Source organism: Electrophorus electricus, chromosome 4 (assembly GCF_013358815.1).
Source record: "Electrophorus electricus isolate fEleEle1 chromosome 4, fEleEle1.pri, whole genome shotgun sequence".
Taxonomy (NCBI): Eukaryota; Metazoa; Chordata; class Actinopteri; order Gymnotiformes; family Gymnotidae; genus Electrophorus; species Electrophorus electricus.
In genome coordinates, this window is record NC_049538.1 from 21,206,744 (window position 1) to 21,223,903 (window position 17,160).

At 40.8% G+C, this 17,160-nt stretch overlaps 2 protein-coding genes across 8 annotated transcripts in view; both read left to right on the forward strand.

Annotated features, from left to right (window-relative positions):
- The window catches only part of LOC113576609 (ryanodine receptor 1-like), a 64,007-nt gene extending 56,283 nt beyond the window's left edge, over positions 1 to 7,724 (forward strand). For all 7 annotated transcript variants that reach the window (XM_027008805.2, XM_027008806.2, XM_027008807.2 and 4 more), the window contains 17 exons: positions 60 to 141; positions 228 to 1,534; positions 1,734 to 1,834; positions 1,982 to 2,150; positions 2,324 to 2,410; positions 2,534 to 2,788; positions 2,899 to 3,029; positions 3,286 to 3,328; positions 3,570 to 3,703; positions 3,803 to 3,863; positions 3,947 to 4,093; positions 4,197 to 4,331; positions 4,444 to 4,600; positions 4,855 to 4,919; positions 5,094 to 5,194; positions 5,285 to 5,336; positions 5,432 to 7,724. In XM_027008805.2, the coding sequence (XP_026864606.2) occupies positions 60 to 141; positions 228 to 1,534; positions 1,734 to 1,834; positions 1,982 to 2,150; positions 2,324 to 2,410; positions 2,534 to 2,788; positions 2,899 to 3,029; positions 3,286 to 3,328; positions 3,570 to 3,703; positions 3,803 to 3,863; positions 3,947 to 4,093; positions 4,197 to 4,331; positions 4,444 to 4,600; positions 4,855 to 4,919; positions 5,094 to 5,194; positions 5,285 to 5,336; positions 5,432 to 5,527 (3,123 nt within the window). In that variant the 3' untranslated portion in view covers positions 5,528 to 7,724. The remainder of the gene's footprint in view (positions 1 to 59; positions 142 to 227; positions 1,535 to 1,733; positions 1,835 to 1,981; positions 2,151 to 2,323; positions 2,411 to 2,533; positions 2,789 to 2,898; positions 3,030 to 3,285; positions 3,329 to 3,569; positions 3,704 to 3,802; positions 3,864 to 3,946; positions 4,094 to 4,196; positions 4,332 to 4,443; positions 4,601 to 4,854; positions 4,920 to 5,093; positions 5,195 to 5,284; positions 5,337 to 5,431) is intronic.
- A 1,146-nt stretch (positions 7,725 to 8,870) lies between these two features.
- LOC113576599 (galectin-4) lies at positions 8,871 to 13,600 on the forward strand. Its single transcript, XM_035525441.1, has 10 exons — positions 8,871 to 8,915; positions 9,071 to 9,159; positions 9,577 to 9,781; positions 11,571 to 11,684; positions 11,880 to 11,906; positions 12,659 to 12,694; positions 12,824 to 12,853; positions 12,942 to 13,030; positions 13,163 to 13,328; positions 13,454 to 13,600. Exons 1-10 carry the CDS (start codon positions 8,871 to 8,873, stop codon positions 13,598 to 13,600), a joined length of 948 nt encoding a protein of 315 aa, XP_035381334.1.
- Positions 13,601 to 17,160: the final 3,560 nt, after the last annotated feature.

A 17,160-nucleotide genomic window follows, 5' to 3' on the forward strand; every position in this document is an offset into this window, starting at 1 on the left:
AATAATATTCAAAATATATTATTCCTGCTGTGTGTGTATTTGTTTTGCTCTAATACTAGGATTCCAGTCAGATTGGTCTGCTAAAAGAGCTTCTAGACCTGCAGAAAGATATGGTTGTTATGCTGCTCTCTCTGCTGGAGGGTATGAGATATTTCTCCACCTTTTCAATGCAGAAGTTATGCTGTATTGCTGCCATTTTTATATTTGAATTTATGCTTTGTTTTCAGGTAATGTAGTGAATGGTACTATTGCTCGCCAGATGGTGGACATGTTGGTGGAGTCATCCAGCAATGTAGAGATGATACTCAAGTTCTTTGACATGTTTCTTAAGCTGAAGGACATTGTGGCATCGGATGCCTTCCGGGATTATGTTACCGACCCACGTGGCCTGATCTCTAAAAAAGACTTCTCCAAAGCCATGGACAGCCAAAAGCAATACTCTCCCTCTGAGATCCAGTTCTTGCTCTCCTGCTCCGAGGCCGATGAGAATGAAATGATCAACTATGAAGAGTTTGCCGACCGCTACCAGGAGCCAGCCAAAGACATCGGCTTCAACATTGCTGTGCTACTCACCAACCTCTCTGAGCATGTGCCCCATGACACTCGTTTACAGAACTTCTTAGAGCAAGCTGAGAGTGTGCTGAACTACTTCCGCCCTTTCCTAGGCCGCATAGAGATCATGGGTGCTAGCAAGAGGATCGAGCGCATCTACTTTGAGATCAGTGAGGCGAACCGGACGCAATGGGAGATGCCTCAGGTCAGAGAGTCTAAGAGACAGTTCATATTTGATGTGGTCAACGAGGGTGGTGAGTCTGAGAAGATGGAGCTCTTTGTCAACTTCTGCGAGGACACCATTTTTGAGATGAACATTGCGTCCCAGATCTCTGAGCAGGAGGAGGAAGGAAATGGAGATGAAGATGAAGAAGAGGAGGAAAGTGGTGGCACAGGAGATGGGGATGGAGAAGGAGAGGAAGGAAATGGGGAGGTGGCACCAGCAGAGCCCAGCTCAGCATTCGCAGACTTCATTAAGAGCGTGGTGGGCTTCCTCAACCTTTTCACTTTCCGCAACCTCAGACGACACTACCGCAGGCTTCGGAGAATGACCATAAAGGAGATGATCTTTGGCCTAGCCACCTTCTTCTTCACCATCCTTATGGGCATCCTACATTTCATCTACAGTGTATGTAAAGGCTTTTTCATGCTCATATGGAACACGCTGTTTGGAGGCGGCTTAGTAGAGGGGGCAAAGAAGATGACGTTGACCGAGATCCTAACCAACATGCCTGACCCAACTCAAGATGAGGTGCATGGCGATCTTCCACCTGAGCCAGGTGCCAGGAAGGTCCAGGACTCAGGTGCATCGGGTGATGGAGAAGAGGCTGGCGGAGGAGAGGAAGAAGATGGGGATGGGCAGGAGACAGAAACAGGAGGCAGGCCTGGATTTGATATCCCTGGAGGTCTGGGTGATATGGGAGAGACAGAGCCAGAAGAACCCCCTACACCAGAGGGTACACCACTCCTCAAGAGAAAACTGGTAGGCCAAAGTCCGAGAAGCTTTTCATTTTGCAGTGACATTGTGTAGTACCATGCAACATTTAATATATTGCATAGACTGGATGTAATTCAAAAGATTTGACTTTAAGTCTTTCAACTGTATCATCCAAGAAAAACAATCCTAAATGTTTTTTCACCTTTCTTGTAACTATTTCTGTTTCTGACTTCTGGTTTGTCAGCTGGAAGAAGGAACAGTGGGGGAAGAGGAGGCAGAGGGAGCAGAAGAAGGAGAGCCAGAGGCTGTGGAGGAAGAGGCAGCTCCAGAACCAGAGAAGGCAGAGTGAGTGTCACAATCAAAAGGATACGCCCTGTTGGGTTGAAAAAACAACAAGCATTTAGGTCATTTAGATTATGATACCACATTACATGTTTTTAATCATGAACCATTACTAGTTGAGGTCTCTGAAATGTTCTATGTTATCTGAAGTGCTGAAAATGGAGAAAAACCTCAGAAAGACACAGAGGCCAAGCCAGAGGAGACAGTAGTGGAAGAAGAAGAGGAGAAAAAAGTCAAGGCCAAAGCCAAGAAAGGAAAACTAGCCGAGGGTGGCTTCGAGCTCTGGAATGAGCTGGAGGTCCAAAGGATCAAGTTCATGGTAAGAGTCTTTGCATTTTGACCTGTCCGAAACAGTAGGATTTTGTCTATAAATTTGCATTGATATAGAATTAGTAGAAGTAATATTTGAATGAATGTTGAATTGAAAAGTACCTATCTTTCTAATTTTTGGACTACATCTGAATGCAATTGTTCTTAATATCACTGTTTTAGAACTACCTCTCTCGCAACTTCTACAACCTGCGTTTCCTGGCTCTGTTCATTGCTTTTGCTCTAAACTTCATCCTGCTCTTCTACAAGGTCAGTAGAAACAGGTTTGTGTGTGTATGCATGCGTTATAATTAATGTGGACTATTGCCAAAAACATAATTTTGCTTTAGAGTGATAAACATCATGATTCTTCCTTTGCTGTCTTTTTCTCAGGTGTCCAGTAGTCCCCCAGGTGGGGAGGAGTTCGAAAGCTCAGGCATGTTTGAGGGTTCTGGGATGTTTGAGGGGTCTGGCGAAGAGGCAGAAGCTTCTGGAATGGAGGAAAATGGTGATGAGGATGATGAAGAAGGCCCCATCTATTACTTCCTGGAGGAGAGCACGGGTTATATGGAGCCTGCAATGGCTTTCCTTGGCATTTTACACACTGTCATCTCTTTCCTCTGCATCATCGGGTACAATTGTCTCAAGGTTGGCAGGTCACAAAGTGCAATGAGTACAATGGATTGTTGATTAACAATAAGGAAAGATCCTACAGCTTTGCATTTATTTTGCATTTGTGCCTGTCCTCTGTGGTGCAGGTCCCCTTGGTCATCTTTAAAAGGGAGAAGGAACTGGCCCGGAAGCTGGAGTTCGATGGTCTCTACGTGACTGAACAACCAGAGGATGATGACATTAAGGGCCAGTGGGACAGATTGGTGCTTAATACACCGTATGAAAAGGGGCTTCCAATCACATGCATGCACAGATGTGCTGTGTTCCTTGATATTTTTTAAGAAACTATTGGGCAAACCATATGGCTGATGGAAATTGGATTGAAAAGCATAGGCTAAGCTTTAATTAGTCTAATTAGGATAATAAGGCTAAATTAGGCTAAGATTTAATTGCATGAAGTGAAGTGTTAAATATGCTGGTCATAATAACGTCTGTTTGAGTTAACAGTAGAACTATTTATTTTTCTTACGCAGAACCTTCCCTAACAACTACTGGGACAAGTTTGTGAAAAGAAAGGTGGGTGTCATGTATGCAGTATTTATTCTATTTTATTGCGCAAAGAAAGTGCATGCGAACCTGTGCTGAGCCTGCAAACAAAGTTCAGTGTCATCCCATTTATATGTGTGTAGTAAGAAAAAAAAAAAAGCTTTTTGTAGCCCTAAAATTAGATTATAACAAGCTCTTCATATCAATTGTTGATTGTCGTAATGACATTTGTCATGTGAATATAAGCATATTTGGGGATGTTCACTGGCAGGTGCTAGAGAAGTATGGAGATATCTATGGTAGAGAGAGGATTGCTGAGCTCTTGGGAATGGACTTGGCATCTCTGGATGTCAGTGCAATGACACATGAGAAAAAACCTGAAGCTGATACCTCAGTTGTTACCTGGTACCCTACACTCACATGCAACCACACAAACAGCATCCTATATGAGATATATATATATATATATAGTTTTATATTAAAGCTATGTTTTTTTGTCTTTAGGCTAACCTCTATTGACATCAAGTATCAGATTTGGAAGTTTGGAGTTGTGTTCACAGATAATGTGAGTCTTCACTGCATTTGCATGTTGCTGTATCCAGAGCTGATTTAGTTTCCAAATGCTCATCTTGGCTAAATCCTCCCCAGACGTTCCTATACCTGGTATGGTACTTGGTCATGTCTCTGCTGGGTCACTACAACAACTTCTTCTTCGCCTGTCACCTGCTGGACATCGCCATGGGTGTTAAAACACTGCGCACTATCCTGTCCTCCGTTACCCACAATGGCAAACAGGTACAGTAAACAGGGCAGGATAGAAAAAAGAGGAAATATACGAAAGATATATAAATGTAGTTGTTGCAGTTCATACATGTCTGTGTTTCGGTCCCTGGCATAGTTGGTGATGACAGTGGGCTTGCTGGCTGTGGTGGTGTACCTCTATACCGTAGTGGCCTTCAACTTCTTCCGCAAATTCTACAACAAGAGCGAGGATGAGGATGAGCCAGACATGAAGTGTGATGACATGATGACTGTAAGAGCCTGTTCATTGTTAGCGTGCCAGGATTTTCAGGTGAAGATGAGAGGACTCCAGTAGGTGATGTGTTTCCCCTCCCCCTCTCTCACGCTGTCTCTGTTTCTTTCAGTGCTACCTGTTCCATATGTACGTAGGCGTGAGAGCTGGTGGTGGTATAGGTGATGAGATTGAGGATCCAGCTGGAGACGAATATGAGCTTTACCGTGTGGTCTTCGACATCACTTTCTTCTTCTTCGTCATCGTCATCCTCTTGGCCATCATTCAGGGTGATGAGGCCATTCCTTCTCTCTTAACACACAGCAGATGAAGAGATGAAGAACTCGAGTACTACATACTGTACACTAAGCCAGTAGTTTGGAAAGCCAAGTTCACTAATTTCCTATTGACTACATACAAAAGGCTGTGCATCTCTGATCAGCCCAAAGGGCAACAAATCTTAACTATACATATCTCAGGTGTAGTATGTTGGAATGCTAAATTAGGCTATACCAATAATAAATACTATATGTGGGATGTGCAGGTCTGATCATCGATGCCTTTGGTGAACTTAGAGACCAACAGGAGCAGGTCAGAGAGGACATGGAGGTACGTCTTCTCCACGTATTGTCATGTCATTGTTATTTTATATGTTGTAATCAATTAGTTCTTTAATGCACTCCATTTAATTAAATGTGTAAATCATTCACTATTTCAAACTGAAATTGGAAATATACCCTGATGCACTAAACCTTTTTTACTGGGTTTCCTGTGTCTCTCTAGACAAAGTGTTTCATCTGCGGAATTGGAAGTGATTACTTTGACTCCACTCCACATGGTTTTGAGACACACACATTAGAAGAACACAATTTAGCCAACTACATGTGAGTGATCCAGGCCCCAGGGAGCTCTAGGTTTTTCATCCTCTGTTTGATCGCCACAGTACCAAACTCCTTTCTGCTCTGTCCCAACAGGTTCTTCTTGATGTATTTAATTAATAAAGATGAAACCGAGCATACTGGACAGGTTGGTGACTCTTGTACCTTTTCATTCTCCCTTTTCCTCATATTTTTCTCAGGTCCCTTCTTAATTCTCCATTTTGTTCCTGTCTACACCTGTAGGAATCATACGTGTGGAAAATGTACCAGGAGCGGTGCTGGGACTTCTTTCCAGCAGGCGACTGTTTCCGAAAGCAATACGAAGATCAGCTCAGCTAATTCCCAGTGCCACAGAGTGTGTGTGTGTGTGTGTGTGTGTGTGTGTGTGTGTGTGTGTGTGCGTGCGTGCGTGCGTGCGTTAAGGGTGGGTGGCGGAGTGAAACCAATAATGTGAGTCGATAGAAATGAGACATTTAAGAAACATGTTTTCATGTCTTGATAGTGTTTGAGTAATGGCACTACACTTACTGCAGCGCACTCTCACAAAAGTAGCCTTTTATTTACTTGTGTAAATGAGTTAAAATAAGTGAAAGATGAATATGAAATATGTGTGTATGTGTGTGTGAAAGAGAGAGAAAGAAAGAAAAAAGAAAGATAGAAAGAAAGAAAGAGGGAGAGAATAAAGAGGATGGATGGTATAAACAGCCTTTATTTTGTGGCGTTAAATATTTGAAGGATTGAATCAGGCCAAAATTAAGCTTTCTTCCTCTCAGTCTTCTTTGCGTTTCTGTTGATCTTAAAACATCACAGTGCCTAATACTGAATCAACTACAATAATGACAAGTACAGTGATACTGCTTTATTGATAGTCAGTATTGATCTTTTTAGTATACCCAGTAAGTAGACTTGAAGACTATTTTTAGTGTAATATAAGAAGTTTTTGTCTGTAATTATTTATATATGTGTGCATACACATATACATGCCAGAGCCATATCACTGCATAATCTGTCTTCTGACACGGAAGACATTTTGACATATTTTAAGGTAGGCTGGTAATCTGTGTGATAAATGAAAATGTGCCAGAAAGTAAACATTAAAATTAATATTTTATCCTCAGAGAGAAGCAACAAAAATCCCAAATGCCTCTTTCTCTATGGCCAGAAGTACACTTGTCTTTTCAGTGTGATGTAGCAATTCAATCATATCTTGCCTCACTGAGATGCGAGTGTGTACAATCTGTGGAGGGATCCTGGCCACACTGAGTCTGCTATAAAAATCTGTTGGCCCTCAGTTACATGTGGACACATTTCAAGCAATGCAAATGTTACTTACCTCCACTGACATGATTTCTTCTGAAAGGTTCCACTAAACAGGACAATGCTGGTTGTGAGTTCTACTCAAGAAATGGGGTATCGATCCAGTCCCACATATCTGACCATATCTGCCAGGTGTCATGTGAACAATCAGTCTGACCTTAGCTGATTGCCAAAGTGGCATTTTTGTTTATTGAATCACATTAAAATAGCAAGTGTAACCACAGCCAGGTTTTGTATGAGACAAGTTCATATATCCTACTATCATGTCTTTTGTTTTATATTTTTGGTGGTGAGGTATGAGCTTAAAGTCACAACTAAAAATCACAGAAACTTTGTATGAATGTTAAAAAACTTCTGCACACGAGAGTCTTAGTATGTAATGCTGTTGTATGTAACACTTGGGTGACACTCACTCCTATGGTGTTTCTGCCACTGTACAGTACAGACTAATTAGCAAGGTGAAGGTGTTCCTTGTGTTTCTTACACTAGTTTAGAAATGCTGTTAGCGGGCAATGTCCACTTGCTTTATCATGACAATGAAGTTACACTCTATCATGTCTCTGTACATGAGTGTTTCTTTATTTTTTCAGTGAATTTGAACAGAATACAAGCATTGAGGCTATTCTGTCATTTTAAGGTTTTGACCAGAAGGAATCTACATACTGTAGGGCTGATAACTTATTTTGTCAACTTAAATATATAGAAAATATATTTTTTCGTTGGAGCTATGAATTTTTCAGACCTTCTAAGCCATTCTGTTCTAAGTGACTATGTATTATGTACTTTGTTAACTTTTTTTTGGGTGGGGGAGTATCTATAAAGAATTTAGTAATGGAAAAATGGAGGAGAGTTACATCCAGTTTGCAGTCAGATAAACAGATTGTTTTTTGTGTTTTTGCCTGCAAACTCTTGTTATTGCTTTCAGCCTGATGCAATACTTTATTCTTTTTTCCAAATAGAGAAATAAATTATTAATAAACTTCAGATCTCTCCAATCTGTGTTACTGCTGAAATGAATAAGCCACAGAAAAGCTATTCCATACACAGACATGCATGTACACACACATGCAACATCTTTGCTGTGAGTGTAAGACTGTGTCAGCACCATGTGCCTGTGTGTATTCACTCTGAAAGTGGCAGGAGAGAGCTTACTTTTCTTTAAATCTGACTGGGTATGTGCCAGAATCCTGTTTCAATAAAACTTAAGCCTGTTGCAATATTTTTAGAGCTTTCTCAGTCCTTCCTCATGAAAAGCATTGCCTGACACTGCTCCCACTCTTCACACCCCTGCTACATGTGCAGATCCCTGATCAAATTCAGATAGCTCAGCACATTCAGTGAGGACATTCAGTGAGTCATGGCAGCACATTAATCATTAGAGGTTATTATGTTATTCAAAATGCATATCAGTTAAATGGCGATTTATATAATCATTTATGATAAACATTAAGTAAAATGGATGCTCAAAAGAGTAACCCGATGTCTCCATAAGGTCACAGTATGTTCTGTATAGCTAAACCTCGTGGCCTTTAATTTCCCACAATGCAATAGTGTATTGGCGTTATCTCACACATTTTTAATCACATTTGCTTCTGGAGTAAACCCCTTCCATATCAACCTAGGGTTGTCTAAACCGTTTGGTGAAATTGTATAGAGAAAAATATTTATTTCACTTCGGGTGTCGTATGGTTTTAGGCATTCATTCATGTTGAATATATTCATAATGTGGTTGCAAATAATATAGATAGCAAATGGTAACGTAAACATAAGGCTTTTAGTGGGTAAAAATAAGGATTTTATCCATATACTTCTTTTCAACCTTTGAACCTGTCTTGTCCATTTCAAACATGTCTAGAACTAATTACGCTGATATTATTCTGTGTAAAAACAAACTGTCTAAAATGACCATTTTATTCATTCTGTGAAAGTTTCCATTGAATGTTTCCTCTAACCAACTGAACAATTCCACATTCTCATTCCCACTGGTTTCTGTTGTCCACAAAATATGAACGTCGTTAGGAACATGAAGCTCCAAACACACAGTCATGAAGTACAAACACTTTAATTTCACAAACACACCCTTACTAAACATGAACACACACACACATACACACACCTTTACCTAATGCCGTCATTGTTACATATACACCTAACACCACTCCTGGGCTAAGTAATTGCTGATAACAGTGTTTGAACAAACAGAGGTAGAGCAGAGAGACTATCAGCAGAGGTCTGACGCCACCCCTCCCAGTCTGCCTGGCTATAAGAACAGTCTAATGCTTTTGCCCCTGTTCCAGCCCTTTGCACCCTGCTCTTCTTCTCCTGCCTACCATTAGTCTAGAGAGACTGACCACATTTAGGCAGCATGGAATTCATAGCTCCAAGAGGCTACCAGTCTATCTATAATCCTGTGAGTAATTGTTTTATTAAGACTTGATGTCCTAGTCATTTTTACTGTTACTAGGCATGTAATATCTATGAGGTGTGTGTGTGTGTGTGTGTGTGTGTGTGTGTGTGTGTGTGTGTGTGTGTGTGTGTGTGTGTGTGTGTGTGTGTGTTCTCTAGAGCATCCCATATGTTGGCCCTATCAATGGAGGTCTTAGAGCAGGAATGTCAATTTACATTCAAGGAATGATGCACCATCACATTAGCAGGTGGGTGATTTAAAAGTTAGTACCATATTATGTCACATGTTGTTTGTGCTTAGAAATTCCTCTGAAATTTGTTTGATAGCACAATAAAAAAAATGAATTCTTGTAGTCAAGAAACAAGAAACTGAAAGAGAATTGTCCAGGGCATTTATTACACCTGCATAAATAGCTATTCCTTCTGTATGCAAAAGGTGTTCTAGTTTGTTTTCCGTATCTTTCTGGGTGTAGGATGTTGGTAACATTTTCAAAAGGAATTTACGTTCATCCAGGGTTCAAAAGCCATAATTATCAGATGCATGTTTCATATCATGTATTTATATTGGTTTCTATCAGTCTGATCATTGGAAGGCAAAAACAAAATAGTGCATCCTAAACCGTTGGTCTTTGAATAATTATATTGCTCTATGCTGCCCCCTGAAGGTTTCATGTGAATCTGCAGTGTGGTGAATTTGATGGATGCGATATCGCTTTCCACTTCAACCCACGTATTCAGTTCTGGGACAAAGTGATCTTCAATACGTTCCAAAATGGCACATGGGAAGGGGAGGAGAAAGTCCATGAAATGCCCTTCCACAAGGGAAGGCATTTTGAAATGGTCGTCGTTGTGAACTCGGAGGGCTATCAGGTGTTTGTATAAATCCTAATATATATATATATACACACACACACACACACACACACACACACATACATACACACACACACACTTCTGATTTTTTCCGAAATAATGTAATCTTCATTTGTCAACATTTGAAGGATTTTTTGTTTGGGGTATACCATGCCAGTAAAACAGTGTTTTACAAAATAACCAAGGTATTTCAACATAAAACCATGATTTTGCTTAAAACACAATGATGAAAATTAGAGAACAGCAATGACTGTAGCAGAGAGAAAGATCACAACCAAATTTTCTGAAGGTTACAACAGTCACCAATCAGTAGGAAGTGTACAGGCCATTGCTTTGAATGACTTCAGCACATCTGCGGCCACAGGACATCACTAGTCTCTTACACTGCTCTGGTGTGATTTTGGTCCACTCTTCTTGCAGTCTCTTCCAGAGTTCAGTGACTGTTGTGGGTATTTTGGCTATAACTTTGTCACCAAGGATTTTCCAGAGGTTTTCTATTGGGTTTAGATCAGGACTCTGAGCTGGCCACTTCATTGTTTCAATGTTTTCAGTTTCAAGGAACTGCTTTAGCTGTTGTGTTGTGTGACAGGGGGCATTGTCCTGCATGAAAATTGCTGGCTGATTGAGTGATGAATGCAAGGAAGGAACCATGTGTTGTTGAAGAAGGTTCTGATACACACTTGCATTCACTCTGCTTTGTAGCCGTATGAGAGGTCCAACTTCTGCTGCCGAAAACATTCCCCAAACCATGATGCTTCCTCCTCCACCTTTCACTGTCTTCTTTACAGACTTTGGGTTCAGTCTTTCCCCAGTTTGTTGATGAACATAATTTTTCCATCAGACCCAATAAATTAAACTTGCTTTCATCACTAAAATGAACTCTGGACCACTTCTCCTCTGTCCACACAACATGCTCCTCAGCAAAGGTTAGTCTAGCCTTTTGATTCTTTCTGCTAATGAGAGGTTTGGTCACTGCAGAGTGGGCTTTCAGTCCAAATGCTCTTAAATGTCGAGACACTGTATGAGACAGATCCTTACCCTGTTCAGTGCTGAACTGGTGAGCAATTCCAGCTGCAATGTTGAACCGATTACCCATGGAGATTCTCTGCAATATCCTGTCCTGTCTTGCATTTGTCTCTTGTGGGCGACCAGCCTTCTTAGGGGACTTGAATGAGTTTGTGATGTTGTAAAGATGCAATATTCTAGAAATCACAGACTTGGAATGACAAACTTCTCTTGCTATGGCTGATAAGGTCATTCCTTTGGCCTTCATCTGGACAACCTGCTGCCGGAGGGTTTCAGTCACTTTGGAACAGCTCACCAGCTTGCAAAGTCAGTGAAAACTGGAAAGTTAGGCTTTCAGTTAAATAGGGTTTGTCAGATAATTAATGGAATTAGCACCAGATGCCAGATTAACACCAATAACTTGCAGGTATCTGTAAGTGTTCTCTAAATTTGATCAGTGTTCTTTTTCGATTATCTCATTTAAGTTTTTTATACTGTGCTTTAGAATATATGCAACTCATGAAATAAGGTCAAAATACTGCTCTTTTACTCCTGTTAGGATAAATTCACACAGGATTACACAGTGACCTTGACAGTTAGGAAACTGGAAACTGTGTTGTTCTCTAATTTTGATCTGTAGTATATATATATATATATATATATATATATATATATATATATATATATATATACCATTATAACTATTTAGTCATCAATTTGATTTACGGTGATTTATGGTGCACCCAGGATCTCATAATGATGTTCTGTTGCACAACTGCAGGTAAATGTGAATGGGCGAGACTTCTACCTTTTCCAACACAGAATGCCTGTGGAAAGGGTGTGTGCCCTGGAGATTGGGGGAGATGTCGTCATTGATACCATCAATATAATTGGGGTGAGGGAAAAACCCAAGTTCAAGAAATAACAACAACATCAAAAATAATAATAATAATAATAATAATAATAATAATAATAATAATAATCTTTAAACATTTGTTTTCTGGTGAGGAGGTCATAACTGCCCTGCAGTTACCCCCACACTGAAAAGTCAGGTTATGTTTATCTGGACTGAAGTTTTTTTCTCTTTTAGGGTATGCAAGGAGGAATGGGAGGCATGGTGAGTTTTGTGTTTCTCTTGGCCACCACCCATTAAGATTATAAGAGATTAAGAGTTTTTCTCATCTCCTACAGGGAGGATATGTAGGCGAAATGGGAGGTGGTATGGGGGTGAGTGTACAAACTTCCACATGCAGTATATTCCTGTGTTCTCTGTGTTGTAAAACACAGCACGCCTGTGATGTGATTTTGGTACTAATCTACTGACTTCCTGCAGGGAGGATTTCCTGGTGGAATGGGGGTGAGTGTTTGTGCTTGTCCTTAGACCAGACCATATATTTGACTATAGAGCTATAGAGTATATATTTAATTACATCTTTTTTTTTTAAATATTCCTGTTCTGGTGGTGGAATGGGGGTCTGTATTTTAGTACTGTATGCCTGAGATTTTTATTTGATTCCACCTCCCAAAATTAATTTGTGCATTTCTTATGGTTTCCACATGCAGGGGAGCTATCCTAGTGGTGGAATGGGTGGCATGGCGGTAAGAGAAGTGTGTGTGTGTGTGTGTGTGTGTGTGTGTGTGTGTGTGTGTGTGTGTGTGTGTGTGTATACATGTGCTTGTGTATTTACATGTCTTTCTTTATAGTGTTTTAAATTAATTTCCATTCAATCTTTTTTTTGGTAAATACACCCTAGGGAGGTTATCCAGGAGCAGGAATGGGGGTGAGCTGAGAAATAATACTTCTAACTATATAATACATATTCATTTTTCTCAATTCCTGTAATAACCTTTAAAATCTTTTCATTTAAGGGAGGAAGCATGGCCTATCCAGGAGGAAATCTGCCAGTGAGTGTAATTACATCTTTGGATATCTGTTCATCAGGTTAAAATGAATACATACAATCAACTAATTAATCACCTTCACCTCCATCATCTCCATCATTACTACTAAAACTTTTTGTTTTTTGTGCTCAGATAATGGGATTACAGCCCATCTTCAACCCTGTAAGTATTGTTATCTGTTATTTGTATAGCTTTATAAGTACTTTTTATAAGTAGTTTTATATAATTTTGTATATGTGTACATGTTTAGGACATCCCCTATTCAGATATGATCCCTGGTGGAATGACATTCAAGAGGACCATAATTATTAGAGGCATGGTCCCATATGGAGCTGACAGGTATTCAGGTGGTGTTTTGAACATCTCCACTTCACTACCATAGTCAGTTCAGCTTTCCAGTTATTCATAAAGCATAACTCTGTTATACTGAAATGCTACACAGTGATAAACTATGAAATCATTCTTTTGTAGGTTTGGCATTAACTTTATGGTTGGTGCCTCACAAGATATTGCATTCCACATTAACCCCCGAATACAAGAGGGCTTGGTAATCAGAAACAGCCTAATCAATGGTATCTGGGGTGAAGAAGAGAGCGGCATCAGCTTCAACCCCTTCCTGGAGGGACAGTTCTTTGAAGTGAGAGTTCATATAGCTATGGTTACAGATGTTTTCTATTTATCACACGATATTACCTTTGTTATAGTAAGTATAAATCAGTAATAAATAGTCAGTCCCTTACTCTGTCTTTTCCACACTCTCAGATCTCCATTCGCTGTGGTGAAGAGAAATTCAAGGTATTTGTCAATGGGCAGCACCTGTGTCATTTCTTCCATCGCTTTCAACCCTACAATCAAATTGACATGCTGGAGGTGAAAGGAGATGTCCAGCTCTCATATATTCATTATTGAGCTTGCATTCTCACTCCCCAGACAGTAGAGCACTAACATGGGTACTTCATAACTGCTACTTCTTTTAATACATAGAAAATATTAATGCTACCCTAACTAATATAATATTTTCATTATCTTTTGTCAAGTGCACTTGCAGCATTGCAAATGAAATGAATAGGCTACATGACCAGATCAGTGAACAATATCCTTAATTCACACAACTTGTCCCTGAATTACAGTGAATAGCTAAATGAACAGAGGAGGGCGCTGTTTCGAGGTTCAAAACCCCTGTATTATATACAGCACAGTCCTTGCGTAATTGTGCAGTGACAGGTTTCCGTTTTTGTTGTTGTTCTAGCTCTGTACCCCAGAACATTTGGAATTCCTATGACTCCCTGAAATGGGGGAATGTGTATAATATGGGCAGTGTATATAGATGTAAACACCCTCAGATTAAAAACGGACATTCTGCACTTAAACACATTGCATTGTTTTATTTCAAATGCAATGTACTGTCAATTACATACCAGTTCCAATGGACTAAAACCATCATCTCAGGGGGTATTTAGGTAGATTTATGTAGAACTCTAAGGTCTGTAGAACATCCAGCCAGGTTTTGTATGACATTATTTGGCACTGGAATGAAAAGACAGAAAAGGTTAACTTGGTTTTGGAATTGTTGTAAATTTTTCTTGTACAATATCCCCTGGTCTAATGCAAAAACATGACAATTTCATGATGTAATGAGTTCAGAAACCTTTGTAAGTATTATGAAATCTTGTGCAAGAGTATCTCACCTCTAGATCTCGGTGAGTTTAATGACATGGGTTTAAATAACTGGACATTCTCACTAATTTAGTAAAGTAATGAAACACTTTGCAAAAATGTCTTAAAGAGTAAAGGATTAGATGTCCAATTGGCTGACTTAATACTTTCTTCAGGGTTGACACTGATTTTCAATTTTAACAAAATGGCAGACATTTTTGATTTTAACAAATATATTGATATTTTTTTTAACTTTAACTTGTTTAACTTATGTGCTAAACAGTCAAGGTCATGAAGAGAAAAGGTAAGAGAACCAATATGCTTGGGAAAATTGAATTTCCTTTATATTCTCTGAACAAGGGTTCAAATGCAATATGGACCAATCAAGAGATTTCAGAGGACCTCCAAAATGGCAGACATTTCTTCACTTGATAATACCTGTTGTAAGGATCACACACATACACATGCACAGACCACACAAGACATAATATAATCACACAAGTTGACAGGAAGGGAAGGCCTTACGGGACAGCATGCGCATGGTGCGAGTGATACCAGGATGTCCATTACAAAAGGTCATATGAGCCCATTCCAGTAATGTTCCTCTGAGGGAAGCTGGAATGTATTGCTTGTCTGGGGAGCATTCCTCTGGGCTAGGGTCATCCTTCAAAGCATCCTCTAGGTCGTCTTGGAAGCTCCACCGTATAGCAGCTAGAAAGCAGCTGTCAGGCAGGATGGGTTTTGGATCCTGGTTGGTCTCTCCCTTGTCATAGATACATGACAAAGTATCAGCCCTCTGATTCTTTGAACCAGGTCTGTATGAAACAGTGGCGTGAAACCGGGAGAAGAACAATGACCACCTGGCTTGTCTTGGGTTGGTTACTCTAGATTTCGATAGTCTGTGTACACCAAGAAGGGGTGTTCAGCACTCTCCAACCAGTGCCTCCATTGTTCTAGGGCAAGTTTGACCATGAGCAGTTCCCAATTTCATACATCATAGTTCCTCTTGGCAGGTTGCAGCTTCCTGGAGTAGACTGCACAAGGGTACAGCTGAGGTGGTGTGCCTTATCTTTGTGACAGGACAGCTCCCACTCCTACATCTGATGCGTCAACCTCCATTATGAAGGGAAGAGAAGGGTCAGGCTGATGGAGAATAGGTGCTGTAACAAAGGCCTCCTTTAAAGTCAGGAAGGCCTGATCTGCAGCCATGGTCTGCCGGAGCTTCTGTTTACCTTATTCCTGAGGAAGTCAGTAAGGGGAGCTAAAATGGCACCAAACCCCTGTATGAACCTTCTGTAGAAGTTGGTGAAACCCAAGAATCATTGCAAGTCCTTGATGGTAGAGGGTTTAGGCCAATTCTGGACTGCAGTCACTTTATCCAGATTCCTGGTTTGATGGTACACCCTAGAAAGGTGACGCAGTCTCTGTGGAACTCACACTTCTCAGCTTTGGCATACAGGTGATGTTGTCTAAGACGGGCCAGGACGGCCATTACAGGATCCACGTGTTCGGCTTGAGACAGAGAAAACACGAGAATGTCATCTATGTACATGATCATGAATTTGCCTACCATATCCCAAAAGATTTCATCCATGAAAGCCTGAAAAACTGATGGACTATTAGACAACCCATAAGGCATTACTAGGTACACATAGTGGCCACGTGTTGTTATGAAGGCTGTCTTTCACTCATCACCCTCACGTATGTGGTTGTAAGCGCTATGCTTGTCCAATGTAGTGAAGATTGTAGCTCCTAGCAGTCATTCGTGGGTCAAAGAAATAAGGGGGAGCAGGTAGGAGTACTTGATGGTCACTTCATTTAGGGCCCGGTAGTCAATGCATGGCCTTAATCGCCCTCCTTTTTTTCTCTACGAAGAAGAAACCAGCAGCAACTGGAGAGATGGAGGGACAAAGGAAGCCGTGTTGCAGGGCCTCTGCAACATACGCCTCCATAGCTGCCTCCTCATGCCAGGAAAGTGTGTAGAGTTTAACTCTTCGTGGTAGTGAAGCCCCAGGAAGAGTTCCACCACACAATCCCAAGGTCGATGAGGCGGGAGTTCAGTTGCCTTATGCTTACTGAACACGTCCAAGAAGGACCTATAGAGTGAAGGAACTATACAGTCAGCTATAGACTGGAGTGATGGGGTATCTGGGCTTTTGACAGTAGTGGAGAAGACTGGCAAAGACATGCAGTTCTGAAAGCAGTTCAGCAGTAGACCAAGAGATACTAGGGTCATGGGTAGACAACCAGTGAAAGCTCATTATAATGAAGTCATGGGACATGAGTAAAAGCATAAATTGAATTGACTCACAGTGAATTAAGCCGAACTTAAGTGTGACTGGGATGGTTTTGTATGTGACTACACCCTCACCTATGGGTTGGCCATTAAGGGGTTTAACACCCTAAGACCCACACTAAGCCAAATTTAGTGATTCTTAGTTGTGTAGCTAACCAAACATTCAAAAAACATCCCTGCTCCAGAATCCACCAAGGCAGAGAGAGAGAAACACTTACCATTGACAGATAGGTAGTGTAAGCTGACGATTAATATAGAGTAGAGAAGACATTCCTTCGATGGGGGCGGACAGGGCAGCGATTGCGGAAGATCTTTAGCGCCACAGTACAAACAGAACCCACTGGAGAATCGTCTAGCTCGCTCTTGGGGGGTGAGGCGTGAACGACCCACTTGCATCGGTTCAGGGACTTCACTAGATTTACTGCCAGAGGTGTCCAGAACGAAAGCACGGGGCCGTGGTGTGCATTGTGAGGTACAATGTGTATGTTGGAGGTTATCCACGGTAATGGAGAGTTGG

Coding starts and splice junctions, on each gene's coding strand:
- LOC113576599 (XM_035525441.1), top strand. CDS start 8,871: ATGGAATTCATAGCTCCAAGAGGCTACCAGTCTATCTATAATCCT. Junction 12,854..12,941: donor TACAGCCCATCTTCAACCCT/GTAAGTATTGTT, acceptor GTACATGTTTAG/GACATCCCCTATTCAGATAT. Junction 13,031..13,162: donor GTCCCATATGGAGCTGACAG/GTATTCAGGTGG, acceptor ATTCTTTTGTAG/GTTTGGCATTAACTTTATGG.